General features: G+C 38.8%; 1 protein-coding gene across 1 annotated transcript in view; it reads right to left on the bottom strand.

Moving 5' to 3' along the window:
• Positions 1-13826, bottom strand: part of ANKRD45 (ankyrin repeat domain 45) — a 50232-nt gene extending 36406 nt beyond the window's left edge. Inside the window, exons 1-2 of the mRNA XM_044267387.1 lie at positions 13783-13826; positions 3906-4263 (exon numbers count right to left, since the gene is read on the bottom strand). Coding sequence (XP_044123322.1) covers positions 3906-4248 — 343 coding nt within the window. The 5' untranslated portion in view covers positions 4249-4263; positions 13783-13826. The remainder of the gene's footprint in view (positions 1-3905; positions 4264-13782) is intronic.

The raw sequence follows: 13826 nt of genomic DNA, 5'->3' as shown, positions 1-13826 counted from the left end.
TTCTATAACCAACAGATGATTGAAAGTATGCTTTTGTTTCCAAAATTACAGGGGATTTTCAGTTATCTTTTTGTTACTATTTTCTAATCTTATTTTATTGTGGTCAGAGAATGAAGACTGCATGCTGTAGATCCTTTGATATTTGTTGAGACTTTATGGACTTACTTGTGATCAGTATTTTTAAATATTCCATGTGAGCATGAAGAAAATGTATATTCTCTATTTCCTGCAGGTCATTATTTTCTTTTATTTTCTGTAATGACCATGTAATATATTTGCAATTGAAAAAAAGTGACTGAATAAAAAGTGCTAATTAGATCATGACTGCAAAACTAAAAAATCTTCAAAGAAAAGAGATAACAATATTATTAAGTAATTACTGTATATCATTTCGCTATGTGCCAACTATATGATAAGATATTTATATTTACTATCTTATTTAATCCTTATAACATCCTGTAAGGAAAATAACAATTATTACTCCCATTTTTCAGATGAAGAAACAGAAGCACAAAAAGATTAGGTAACTTACCCAAGTCATAGAGCTAATTAAGAGTAAAGTCTGTGGGGGTGCCTGGGTGACTCAGCTGCTTAACATCTGACTTTTGATTTCAGCTTAGGCTGTGATCTCGGGGTCGTGAGATCAAACACAGCAGTGGGTTCTGTGCTGAGTGTAGAGCCTGCTTAATGTTCTCTCTCTCCAAGGGATAGAGGGTTTAACTGAACAAATTATAGCTGAGAACTTCCTTAATCTGGAGAAGGAAACAGGCATTCAAGACCAGGAGACACAGAGAACACCCCTCAAAATCAATAAAAATAGGTCAAAACCTTGACATATAATAGTAAAACTTGCATAGTTCAAAGATAAAGAGAAAATCCTGAAAGTAGCTCAGAACAAGAGGTCCTTAACCTACAAGGGTAGAAACCTAAGACTGGCCTATGTGCAGAGGTAGGCCTGTGTACAGAGACCTGGCAGGCCAGAAAGGACTGGCAAAATATATTCAATATGCTAAACAGGAAAAATACGCAGTCCAGAATACTTTATCCAGAAAGGCTGTCATTCAGAATAGAAGGAGAGATAAAGAGGTTCCAGGACAAAAAGAAACTAAAGGAATTTGTGAACATTAAACTAGCCCCGAAGGGGATCCCTTCGGTGGAGAGAGAGCCCAAAATTAACAAAGACCAGAAAGGAACACAGACAATCTAGGAGGGAACAATGACATTACAGATAACACAACGGCACTAACTTCGTATTGTTCAATAATTATTCTGAATGTAAATGGACTAAATGCTCTAATCAAAATATATAGGGTATCAGAATGGATTAAAAAAAAAACCCAGGACCATCTTATATGTTGCTTACAAGAGACTCATGTTAGACCTAAAGACACCTCCAAATTGAAAGTGAGGGGGCAGAGAACCATTTATCATGCCAATGGACATCAAAAGAAAGCTGGAGTAGCCATCTGTATAGATTTTAAACCAAAGACTAGTAAGTGATGAAGAAGGATACTATATCATAAGTGTCTATCCAATAAGAAGATCTAACAATTGTAAATATTTATGCCCCTAACTTGGGAGCAGCCAAATATATAAATCAATTAATAACAAAATTAAAGAAATTCATTGATAATAATATAATAATAGTAGGGGACTTTAACACCTCATTTACAGCAATGGACAGAACATCTAAACAGAAGATCAACAAGGAAACAAGGGATCTGAATGACACACTGGACCAGATGGACTTAACAGATATATTCTGTTACATATATTCAGTGTATTTTATCCTAAAGCAGTAGAGTACATGTTCTTCTCAAGTGCACATGGAACATTCTCCAGAATAGATCACATACGGAGTCACAAATCAGATCTCAACCAGTATAAAAAGACTGAAATTATACTATGCAAATTTTCAGAACACAATACTTTAAAATTTGAAGTCAACTACAAGAAAAAATTTGGAAGGACCACAAATAAATAGGATTAAATAGTACCCTACTAAAGAATGAATGGGTTAGCAAATGAATCCATGGGAGCAAATGAAAATGGAAACACGACAGCTCAGAATCTTTGGGATGCAACAAAGGTGGTCCTAAGAGAGAACTATATTGCAATACAGCCTTTCTCAGAAAATAAGATAAGTCTCAAATACACAACTTAACACTACATCTAGAGCTGGAAAAAGAACAGCAAATAAAGCCTAAATCCAGCAGGAGAAGAGATATAATAGAGCAGAAATCAATGACATAGAAATAAAAAAAAATAATACGACAGATCAATAAAACTAGGATCTGATTCCCTGAAAGAATTAATAAGATCAATAAAATCCAGGGTGACTGGATGGCTCAGTCGGTTAAGTGTCTGCTTTCAGTTCAGGTCATGATCCCAGGGTTCTGGGATTGAGCCTTACAATGGGTTCCCAACCTAGCAGGGTATCTGCTTCTCCCTCTCCCTTCACCTCCTCTCCCCTGCTCATGCTCTGTCTCTGTCTCTCAAATAAATAAAATCCTTAAAAACAACAACAACAATAAAGTCCTAGCCAGACTTAACAAAAAGAAAAGAGAAAGGACCCAAATAAATAAAATCATGAATGAAAGAGGAGAGATCACAACCAATACCAAAGAAATACAATTATAAGAGAATACTATAAGCAATTATATGCCAACAAATTAGCCAATCTGGAAAAATGGATGCATTCCTAGAAACGTAAACTACCAAAACTGAAACAGGAAGAAATAAAAAACCTGAAAATACCCATAACAACAAAGAAATTGAATCAGTCATCAAAAACCCCCAACAAACAAGAACCCAAGGCTGAATGGCTTCCCAGGAGAACTCTACCAAATATTCAAAGAATTAATACCTATTCTGAAACTGTTTCAAAAAATAGAAATGGAGGGAAAACTTCAAATTCATTCTATGAGGCTAGCATTACCTTGATCCCAAAACCAGATAAAGACCCCACCAAACACGAGATTACGTACAAATATCCCTGATGAACGAGGATGCAAAAATTCTCACTAAGATACTAGCTAAAAAAAAAAAAAAAAAAATTAAAAGGATTATTCACCACAACCAAGTGGAATTTATTCCTAGGCTGCAAGGTGATTCAACATCTGCAAATCATTCACTGTGATTCACCACATTAATAAAAGAAAAGTCAAGAACCATATGATCCCCTCAATAGATGCAGAAAAAAGCACTTGGCAAAATACAGCATGGTTTCTTGAGAAAAACTCTCCATAGTGTAGGGATGGAGGGAACATACCTCAATATCATAAAAGCCATATTAAAAAAAAAATCCACAGTGAATATCCTCCTCAATGGGAAAAACAGAGCTTTTCCCCTAAGGTCAGGAACACAACAGAGGAACAGAGGGGAAGGAAAGGAAAAATAAAACTATATGAAAACAGAGAGGGAGGCAAAACATAACAGACTCTTAACTCTAGGAAACAAACAGGGCTGCTGGAGGGCAGGTGGATGGGGGATGGGGTAACTGGGTGACGGGCATTAAGGAGGGCGTGTGATGTAATGAGCACTGGGTGTTACACACAACTGATGAATCACTAAATTCTACTTCTGAAGCTAGTAATACAATGTTAATTAAACTGAATTTAAATTTAAAACAGATTCTCTCTCTCCCTCTGCCACTCACCCCTCCCCCCACTCACGCATGCACATGCAGGCTCTCTCTCTCTCAAAAAAAAAGTGTTAAGTCTGTACTTTACTATAAAATACTCTTATCAACATGTATACACATACTCGCATATGCATATGTATGTATGCATATATAATATATGCAAAACATAAAGCAGGCACATCAAATTTATCCAGCTTTAGAGATGGTACATAGTGTCTTAAATAGTCATAAGTAATACTGATGAGCGAAAAAGACAAAATACCTCTGGTGGTTTTTTCATTCAGATTCACACCGTATTTTGCCAAAGCTTTAATCACATCACTTTGCCCAGCCATGCAAGCTGCATACAACAAATTTCTCCCAACGATGTCTTCTTCCAAGAGTAGCTGCATGGCCTGATCATGATGAGGGTTCTCAGGATCCTCAAAAATCTTCTGCAAACCTTCTACATCCCCTGTGAGAGCAGGTTGTAAGAGGGGATTAAGAGGGACTGTTTCCTCTGGTTCTTTTGGTTCTTCTTCATCTTCTTCTTCTTCATTGTCTTCTTGCTGTGAGAAAAATGCTTTTTCTGAACTCTCTGATTCTGGAGGTCCTTCTGGCTCCATTAATCCCAAAAACACCTGAGGCCAAGAAAAAGTAATAGTAATCTACTCAAACTAATCAGTATTTGTTTATCTGCTTATTTCATCAGTCAACTGACAATATAGATGGGATAAAAATACTTAACTGGTTGAAAACAATTATAGAATAAGACACTTCATCCATGGAATCAAGAGAGTTTATTGTGAACCTACTATAAGTCAGCACACTGCCTGAATATACACTAAAATGCTGAATGTGTGATATAAACAGTAAATTCAACAGGAACAGAAGAAGAAACAGATCAGCATGGCTAGATTTATCAGGAAAAGATTGAAAGAGAATGCAAATGAGATTCACCTGCCTAAACAAGGGTTTATATTGGGGAAAAGTGAGAAATACAGAGGGATTACCGGAGCCAGATTAAAATCTTAAAATTTAGGCAATGACATTTAGACAGAACTATTCATTCAGTGATGGTTACTAAAAGCTTACTAATATACTAAGTGCTCTGTAGGCACTATGTAAATTACGAAGAAGAATCAAATTTATTCCTGCCCTCAACGACTTACTATTTTAAGGGAGAAAATATGAGATGCACAAAATAAGTGTGGTAAAAGGTAACAAGCACTAAGTATCATAAGAAGGGACGAGATTAATTCCAGGCACAAGTAATCAAGGAATTCTTTGTGCTCAGTCTATCAGAACACATATAAATTAGAGTAGCATAGTCCCCCCCCCTTCATATGTATAAGAATGTTCATAGTATCACTGTTCATAGCAATAAAAATCCTGTGCAGGGAAATGAAGCTCAAGAACAAAAGCATAAACTGTAGCAAGTCACACAAAATAGTATATAGTAATTAAAATGAATAAATTATAGTGACCCCCTGTGGTAGGCAGCTTCTAATATGGCTCCCAGTGACTCTCACCCTGTCTCCTGGTATTCACACCCTTGAATCAGTGACTTTCTTTTAATGAGAATACAGCAAGAGCGATGGGATGTCATTGCTACAATCAGTTATAGGAGACTGTAACTTTGTCTTGTTGGTATTCTCTCCCTGGCTCTTCTCATGCAATATGACGGAGAGGGTCACCTTTCAAGGAACAGAGGGCAACCTCTGGCCAACATCCAGTAAGGAATGGAAGCCCTCAGTCCATTAGCTCATGAGGAACTTAACTCTGCCAACAACAATGAGTTTGGAAATGGATCTGCCCCAGTTGAACCTTCAGATGACCGCAGTCACTGGCAACACCTTGATTGTAGCTTCATGAGAGATGCCAAAGTGAAAGATCTAACTAAGCTGTGCCCTGGTTCCTGAGCCAGAGAAACATGGAGATAATGCATGTGCACTATTTTACATGTTTGGGGGTGTTTTGTCACCCAGCAGTAAATAACTGAAGCACATAATATGAATGAATGAATCTTAGCAATACAATATTAATGGGAAAAAGTAGATCCAAAAAGATTATATATATCAAGATATATTTTTGTAAAGTTCAAAGCAATTAAAATTGCCATTTTAGGAATACAAATAGACTCAGTAACACTATTTTTTTAAAAGAAGAAAAGCTGACAGGGGCCCCTCGGTGGCTCAGTCATTGGGTATCTGCCTTCAGCTCAGGTCATGATCCCGAGGTCCTGGGATCAAGCCCTGTGTCAGGCTCCCTGCTCAGCAGGAAGCCTTCTTCTCCCTCTCATTCCCCCTGCTTGTGTTCCTTTCTCTTCAAAAAATAAATAAAAATCTTTTAAAAATATATTTTAAAAAAAGAAGAAAAGCAAGATTCAATAGAAGATTCAAGATCATGTTTGTGGCAGGAGAGTAGGGGGAAGACACAGGAAATGGGATAAATAGACTCATATATTTAGTAAAATATACAGCATTTAAGCTGGGCCATAAGAAATGGGAAAGATTTGGCCATTCAGAAGTCAGAAGGAAGGGCAATCTAATTAGAATAATATCTCTATTTACCATAGCCCTACATTAACCTCTAACCTTCACTAAATGTGTATACTTGTAAGCTGATGAAGTTAGGAATTCCTTGATTACAGATAACAGAAAAATAATAAGACTGACCTTCAAAAGTAAAAGATTATTCTTTCACATAACAAGAAATGTAAAGGTGGAGATGGTTCAGCAGTTCAAAAATACACATGCAAGCTCTTTCTATCTTTCTGTTCCACCACACTATGTAAGATTTTCATATCATGGCTATTGCCTCATAGTGACAAGAGGGTTGTCATAAGTCCTGACATCACATCTGCATTTGTGGCAGGAAAAAGAGGGAATCCTCGAGAGGATAGCTATGCCATCTATCTTTTTAAAAGTAAAAAGCAAAGTAAAGTAAAGTAAAGTAAAAAGTAAAAAGCCAAGTAAAATCTTTCCTAACAACCCCTAACAGAGGCCAAACTGTATCCCTATATTTAAAAGAAGCCCCAAAAATGAAGCAAATTTCTCTATTATAATTATTATATTATTATATCTCTATTATTTCTATTATAATAGAAGCAAACAAGGTAGACGGGGTTGGGAATGGGAATTGTTAGCCAATCAGCCATGACTTCACCATAAGATTTGGCCCAAAGCTTATCTTTTTTTTTTTTTAAGATTTTATTTATTTGGGGCACCTGAGTGGCTCAGTGGTTTAAAGCCTCTGCCTTCAGCTCAGGTCATGGTCCCAGGGTCCTGGGATCGAGCCCCACATCGGGCTCTCTGCTCAGCAGGGAGCCTGCTCCCCTCTCTCTCTGCCTGCCTCTCTGCCTACTTGTGATCTCTGTCAAATAAATAAATAAAATCTTAAAAAAAAAGATTTTATTTATTTATTTGATAGAGAGAGAGTGAGCAGAATTAGGCAGAACAGCAGGTAGGGTTCTGCTGAGCAGGGAATCCAGTGCGGGGGCCCCATCCTGGGACCCTGAGATCAGGACCTGAGCTGAAGACAGATGCTTAACCAACTGAGCCACCCAGGAGCCCCCTAAGGCTGATCTTTGAAACTGTTTCATTTAACTCCTTCATTTTACAGGACAAATATAGAAAAAATTTATAATCCTTTTGAGTGCTAGCATCTAACTCTCCATCCTCCCAACACACACACACACACACACACACACCCCTTCTTAAAGAATCCCAGTCTCCATTTTAGAGATTTCTAGTGGAAGACAAAGCTAACTTTCCACTATATAAGCCACAGAAGCAAGATCCTCCTCCTCTCCGTCTCAGCACAAGGTTGGGGACAAAAATGTAAATTAGGCGCTGCCAGTCAGCTGCTCAATTCTAGGATCTTGACACTTTCTGCTGTTGTTTTTAATCATTTCATTTTTTTCATTCACATATAACACTGTATTAGTTCAATTAATACAACATAATAATTTGATTTATATATTATAAAATAATTACCACAGCTAACAACCATCACCCCATATAATTAAGAAACATTTTCTTGTGATGCAAACTTTTAAGATCTAATCTCTCAGCAACTTTCAAATACAATAATACAATGCAGTATTGTATTTAATTCAATGCAGTATTGTTAACTATAGTCCCTATGCTGTACAGTGCATTCCCAGAACATATTAATCCTGTAACTGGAAATTTTTACCTTTTGACCCTCTTTACCCGTTTCACCTACCCCTAACTCTACCTCTAGCAACTACCAATCTGTTCTCTGTATCTGTGGGTTAAGTTTTTTAGCTTGTAAAATAAGGGACCAGGATCTTGACACTTGAACAGGGGACACAGGAATATGAGGCTAGTTGAAGGTCATTCATCACAGTGACTCAAGGGCGTACTGATCAAACTTCCTGCTATGAGACAAGCTGCGGTTCTTGTGGTCTGACTCTCCAGAGCTCCCTTGGTTCCTGCTCATTTCCAGGCTCTGCATGATCATGCAAGCCCCTGATATAGTACTCAGACACAGCTGTCGTCCCTAAAATCGGATCTCCCCTTTCTTTAGGAACAGAACCCTACTCTCTTTTTTTAACCACACATTTTTTAAAAAACCAATATTTATATTGGAATAAAACTGCTTCCCAGTCTCTTCTGCAACATGATGTGCCCATATGTCCAAATGGGAGACCTAAGATGTAAATCGTCATGTAGTATGCAACTTCTAGGAAAGTGTGGTTCCTTCTCGCTGGATTGGACATGACTGCTAGCGCTTGCTCAGCTAGTTTGGACCATGAGGTGGCTGTCCTGTCCAAACACATATATATTGTATTATACATAGTATATACAAATAACTTTTATGTATTATATAGTACATATTAGTTTATGATATCTTCATTCAATTTTACATATGTAAATATATATATATATATATATATATATATATCTTCTACTAATAGGTTAACCAACCAATTAATTTATTATCAGTGGTAATGGACACTTGGACACTTGTCCCAGGTACGCTGCATATATGGGATATACTTGCATGTATATCATTAACCTAAATACCATTTATCCTTACCATATGTAATACACTGATGTCTTTATTCCCATTATATTTTTAAAATTTTTCCTTTTTTTAAAAGATTTTATTCATTTATTTGACAAAGATCACAGGCAGGGAGAGAGGCAGGCAGAGAGAGAGGAAGGGAAGCAGGTTCCCAGCTGAGCAGAGACCCAGATGCGGGGCTTGATCCCAGGACCCCGGGATCATGACCCAGGTGAAGGCAGAGGCTTTAACCCACTGAGCCACCCAGGTGCCCCAAAGTTTTCATTTTTTTAAGTAATGTCTACACCCAACGTGAGGCTCAAATTCAGCACCCTGAGATCAAGAGTCGCAAGCTCTACCAACTGAGCCAGACAGGCATCCCTATTCCCATTATATTTTTTAAGGCTGGTGCCACCCACCAAGTTGATACAAACCACACTGTGAAAAAACATTAGTTTTGAATAACCTCTATGGAACTATACCAGGAAATCAACAAGAGAGAATTTAACAGAAGTTAAACAGCATGTGTTTATGGTTAATAGCTTGGGTGACATATGTTTCAATGTACCCAGGGCAGTTCCAGTTACATCTGTTCCCCTGCTGTAATTTTTAATAGCACCCCCTTTTACTCTCAAAGGTGTCTATCATTACCACACAATAAGTTATTTTGTCACCCTATTAATAACATTGTGATCTCCTGGAACATATCCACTATAGATATCCATATTCAAACCTTAGGGAACAGAAGCAGAATATGCTTAAAATGCCTTTCCTCACTGGCCTAGTGGGGTCCCAGAGAGGAGACCTTAAAGATACTGAGAAAATCCTACTTACATCTCATATATATTCCTGTTGCTAGGTCTAGAATAATGTTTCTTTTCTTCCTCCATTCCTACTATCCAAATCCTATTTAGGTCAAGCTATCAACCTATTTTCTTCCTGAAACTTTCCTTGACTCCTCTCTAGAATGTACAGGGGCCTCTTCCTCCTATGATCTCCAAAGGCCATTATACATAGTCTATAACATACAAGTTACCAAGTATGGTATTACATTATTTTCTATTTGTTTCAAATACAGAAGACATCACTTAATTAGATTAGAAACTGGATGGGGGCAAGGATCAAGCCTTAGATTTCTCTTATGTCCCTTCCAGACTTACCACAATTCTTGACGAATGTTTTCAATAATTCTTAACATCAAGCTTGCGATTCCTACTGCTGCTCTTCACAGGCAAGAACAATGGGTTTTGGAGTAAAAAAGACTCGAGTTTACAATCCAATCCTGCAATTAATTTACTAGCTGCATAAATACTGGGTGATTTACCTAATCTCTTATAGAAATACCACTAGACCTAGTTTGTAGGATTGTTCTAAGAATTAATAAATTTGATGTTGCATATGTCAAGCCCATGGTGAGCTCTCAGGAAACAAAACCAATCGTCGTCATTATGTCATCATTCCTCCAGCAAGAGCATTCATGAAATAAAAGATGGTAATACTATTATTCTTTTTCTTTAATACACAGTTGTCCTATGCATGGTGTGAGTAAATTATTTTCTACTCTACCACCACCAAACATTTGATTACAGACAGATTATTTTGCATCTAGAGATCAGTGTGGTCCCAAGTTAATTCAGAGATTGATAAATAAACTGGATCAAATACTGGAAATATTATTCAGGCCAGAATACTCAAAGCTACTTTGATATACCCTTGAATGGAGCTTAATTTCCATATCAGCCCAGAATTAACATGATTAGGGCAGCATTTCTCAAATTCCCTGATCTCAGGGCTCTTTACACTCTTAAAAATGGAGAGCCCCCCAAATTTTTGTGTGAGTTATATCTATCAGTATTTACCATATTAGAAAAAAAATTTACCATATTAGAAATTAAAACTTAAAAACCTTTAAGATATGTATTAGTTCATGTTAAAACAATTACGTGTTAACACCAAATTATAGTTTATGAAAAATATATTTTATAAGGAAAATTTGATCAGAAGAGTAGTGTTATTTTACATTTTTGCAAATCCCTTTAATGTCTGACTTAATAGAAAAGAGATGGGTTCGGGACGCCTGGGTGGCTCAGTTGGTTAAGCGGCTGCCTTCAGCTCGGGTCATGATCCCGGCGTCCTGGGATCAAGTCCCACATCAGGCTCCTTACTCAGCAGGGAGCCTGTTTCTCTCTCTGTCTCTTCCTGCCATTCTGTCTGCATGTGCTCGCTCTCTCTCTCTCTGACAAATAAATAAATAAAATCTTAAAAAAAAAAAAAGAAAGAAAAGAGATGGGTTCAAATTCCTGCTTCTGCTTTCATTCCCATGATGTGTGATGTTGTGATAGCAACTGTCATTGAGCCTCCAGAAAACCACCATAACATGTGAGAGAATGAGAATACAAAGACAAATGATGTGTAAGAATGAATATGCAGATAGCTTTATCGGTGAACTCCCTTAAAAATGTCGAAAGGACCTCCAGGGAATCCTCAGACCACACTTTAAGAGCCACTGGACTAGGACAAAGTCCTAGGACTTAAGTCACCCTGGTCTATGGTCAAACCTACAAGACTGTTCTACCCCAAATCTAGACTAAACTGAGATCAGCCTTTCCGAAATAAAAGGGCAAAGTGAAGTCTTCCAGAGCATTTATCCTTAAGCCTGCCTTTTAAAAGACATGTAATCTGGTGGAAAAAAGTAAACTCTTCTGTCATATGTTTGGTGGTCTGTTGTTGACTGTGTCCTTCATCATACTGTTTTTTTTTTTTTTTGAAGACAGAGCAAAGAATTCTATTCTTTATGGTTTCTTCTTCTTATAACATAGAAGTTTTAGAATATTTTAAAGTACTTTTACTGTGACTATAAGTACTAATAGGATGATCATAATAACATAGCTTTTCCTTTCTTCCTGTTATCAATATTCTATATATTGAAATGTTTTTTTAAAGATTTATTTATTTGAGAGAGAAAGAGAGTGAGCTTAGGGAGAGGGAGAATCTCAAGCCAACTCCCCACTGAGCACAGAGCCCAACACAGGGCTGGATCTCACTACCCTGAGATCACAACCTGAACAGAAATCAGAAGTAAGATGCTTAACTGACTGAACCACCCAGGTACACCTATACTGAAAATGTTTAACTCTACTTCCTCACTAATATTTTTGTTTTAGGAAATACTTATTTTCCACAAGAAATATGTAATTTATATTTAACATATAATAGAATTATTTTTATTATTGTTAAAAGAAGTAACGTGTTTTTAATTCTCAGTTTTAATTTCTAATTCTTACTATATATATTTTTTTTTAAAGATTTTATTTTATTTATTTGTCATAGAGAGAGAAGCGAGAGCAAGCACAGGCAGACAGAGTGGCAGGCAGAGTGGCAGGCAGAGGCAGAGGGAGAAGCAGGCTCCCTGCCAAGCAAGGAGCCCAACGTGGGACTCGGTCTCAGGACGCTGGGATCATGACCTGAGCCGAAGGCAGCCGCTTAACCAACTGAGCCACCCAGGCGTCCCTAATTCTTACTACATTTTTAATGCTGATTTTATGGCTAGATAAAACCCACCTAAAGGAAAGCTTTTCAGATCAGTAATTTTTTGAGTGTGTAATGGAGTACTGGCACCAAAATGTTTGAGGACCACTGTTCTAAGACATGGATGAGATCCAGAAATGGCAGTCTTCTTGTAGGGGCCGCAGGAACCAGAGCGCAAGGGAAGTCACAGAAGGTTCAGGGCACTGATCAAACCAGGAGAGATCTGTTCACAAGGGACAGGACTCCGAACAAGACAAAGGGAACTCAGTTGCCCAAAAGTTTCGTGAATCCCCATATATCCCCATATATATCCACACACCAGAACAGCATCTCAAGGACAGTATCAGGGGACAAGTTACCTGAGAACCTAAATATCCTTGCACAAGAGAAATTAGACAAAGTAGCCAGTTACAGATGTGTCTAAACTTTAAAACCACGGAACATTTTAATTTTTTTTTTTTCCTGATAATCGATGAGTGAGGGCTCACAAAAGAATCTAGGTCACAGACAAAAAATAAATTGTTTTCTTTGCCCATAGAAGTTACAACGTAAATCAAAATTGCAACCCAGGTACCTATAACCAAACGTTCATAGAGAATGTAAGCACAGAGAGGGGAGACAGCGTTGGAACTATGAAGGCAGAAGGGCAGAGCAGTCTGCGAGTCAGAGGGCCCATGCTTTAGTCCTAATTCTGGTATTTAATAATCACGTGACTTTTCTGAACTCACGCTCTTTATTCGTGAAATGAGAACAGCACCTGCTCGGCTTTACTTAATTCGTATTGGAAAGCAGGGCAAAAACTCTTCCTTTTAAGCATGAAGTGCGAACTCATTTGAGGTTGCTAGGGCACTAATAATAGAACATCACAGGGGCCACGGTCCTACCCGGTAGGCCATTCCCCAGTCCCCTGGGGAAGCCACCAGTAAGTGGGCAGTGACGGTGAGACGGGGATATAATGGAGATCCAAGCAAAGCGCGCTGAGAGTAAAGACACTGGACACTTAAATTAGACCGGCAGCGGGGAGGTTGGGAAAAGGCTTCCCAGAAGTGGGGACACCCCATGATGGAGGAGGAGGAAGGAGTCTTAAAGCGAGAAGAGAAGGGCAACCCAGGTCATGAGAAGGAGACACAAAGGGCAAGGAGGCAGACAAGCTCGACGTTACGATGAACAGATCTTAAAGCCCTTTTAAGCTAATTAAATTCTTCTTCAAAAAAACGTGGCCCCTCGAGGATTTTAAGTCCCAGCTCAAGGAGAGGGCCCCAAAGGGCAGCCCTGGGCCCCTGGGGTTAAACAAAGGAAGGCCCGAGGAAGCGCAGAGTGACAGTCCCAAGAGGCCCGGGCGGGGCGGACACCAGTCCAGAAGTCCTTCCGGCCTGAATCCCTCAGGGACACTCGGGGATCTCCGAGGCTGTCCGCGGGGCGGGAGCCGCTCTGCAAAGCTCTGGGCAGAGGCAAAGCCTGAAGACGCCGCGGTTGACGCCCACTCCCCTAGGCTCGGCCCCTGCGGCCACACAGAAAGAAACCCATTCCTCTCCCCACCCCACCACGGCCCAACGCGGAGCGCCCACCGCTGCCCTCGGCGCAAGACCCCAACTCACCGCTCCCCAGGCCCCTGACTTCCGCGGTTACCATGGCGACGGCG

Source organism: Neovison vison, chromosome 10 (assembly GCF_020171115.1).
Source record: "Neovison vison isolate M4711 chromosome 10, ASM_NN_V1, whole genome shotgun sequence".
NCBI lineage: Eukaryota > Metazoa > Chordata > Mammalia > Carnivora > Mustelidae > Neogale > Neogale vison.
This window is presented reverse-complemented; position numbering and strand designations above follow the sequence as displayed.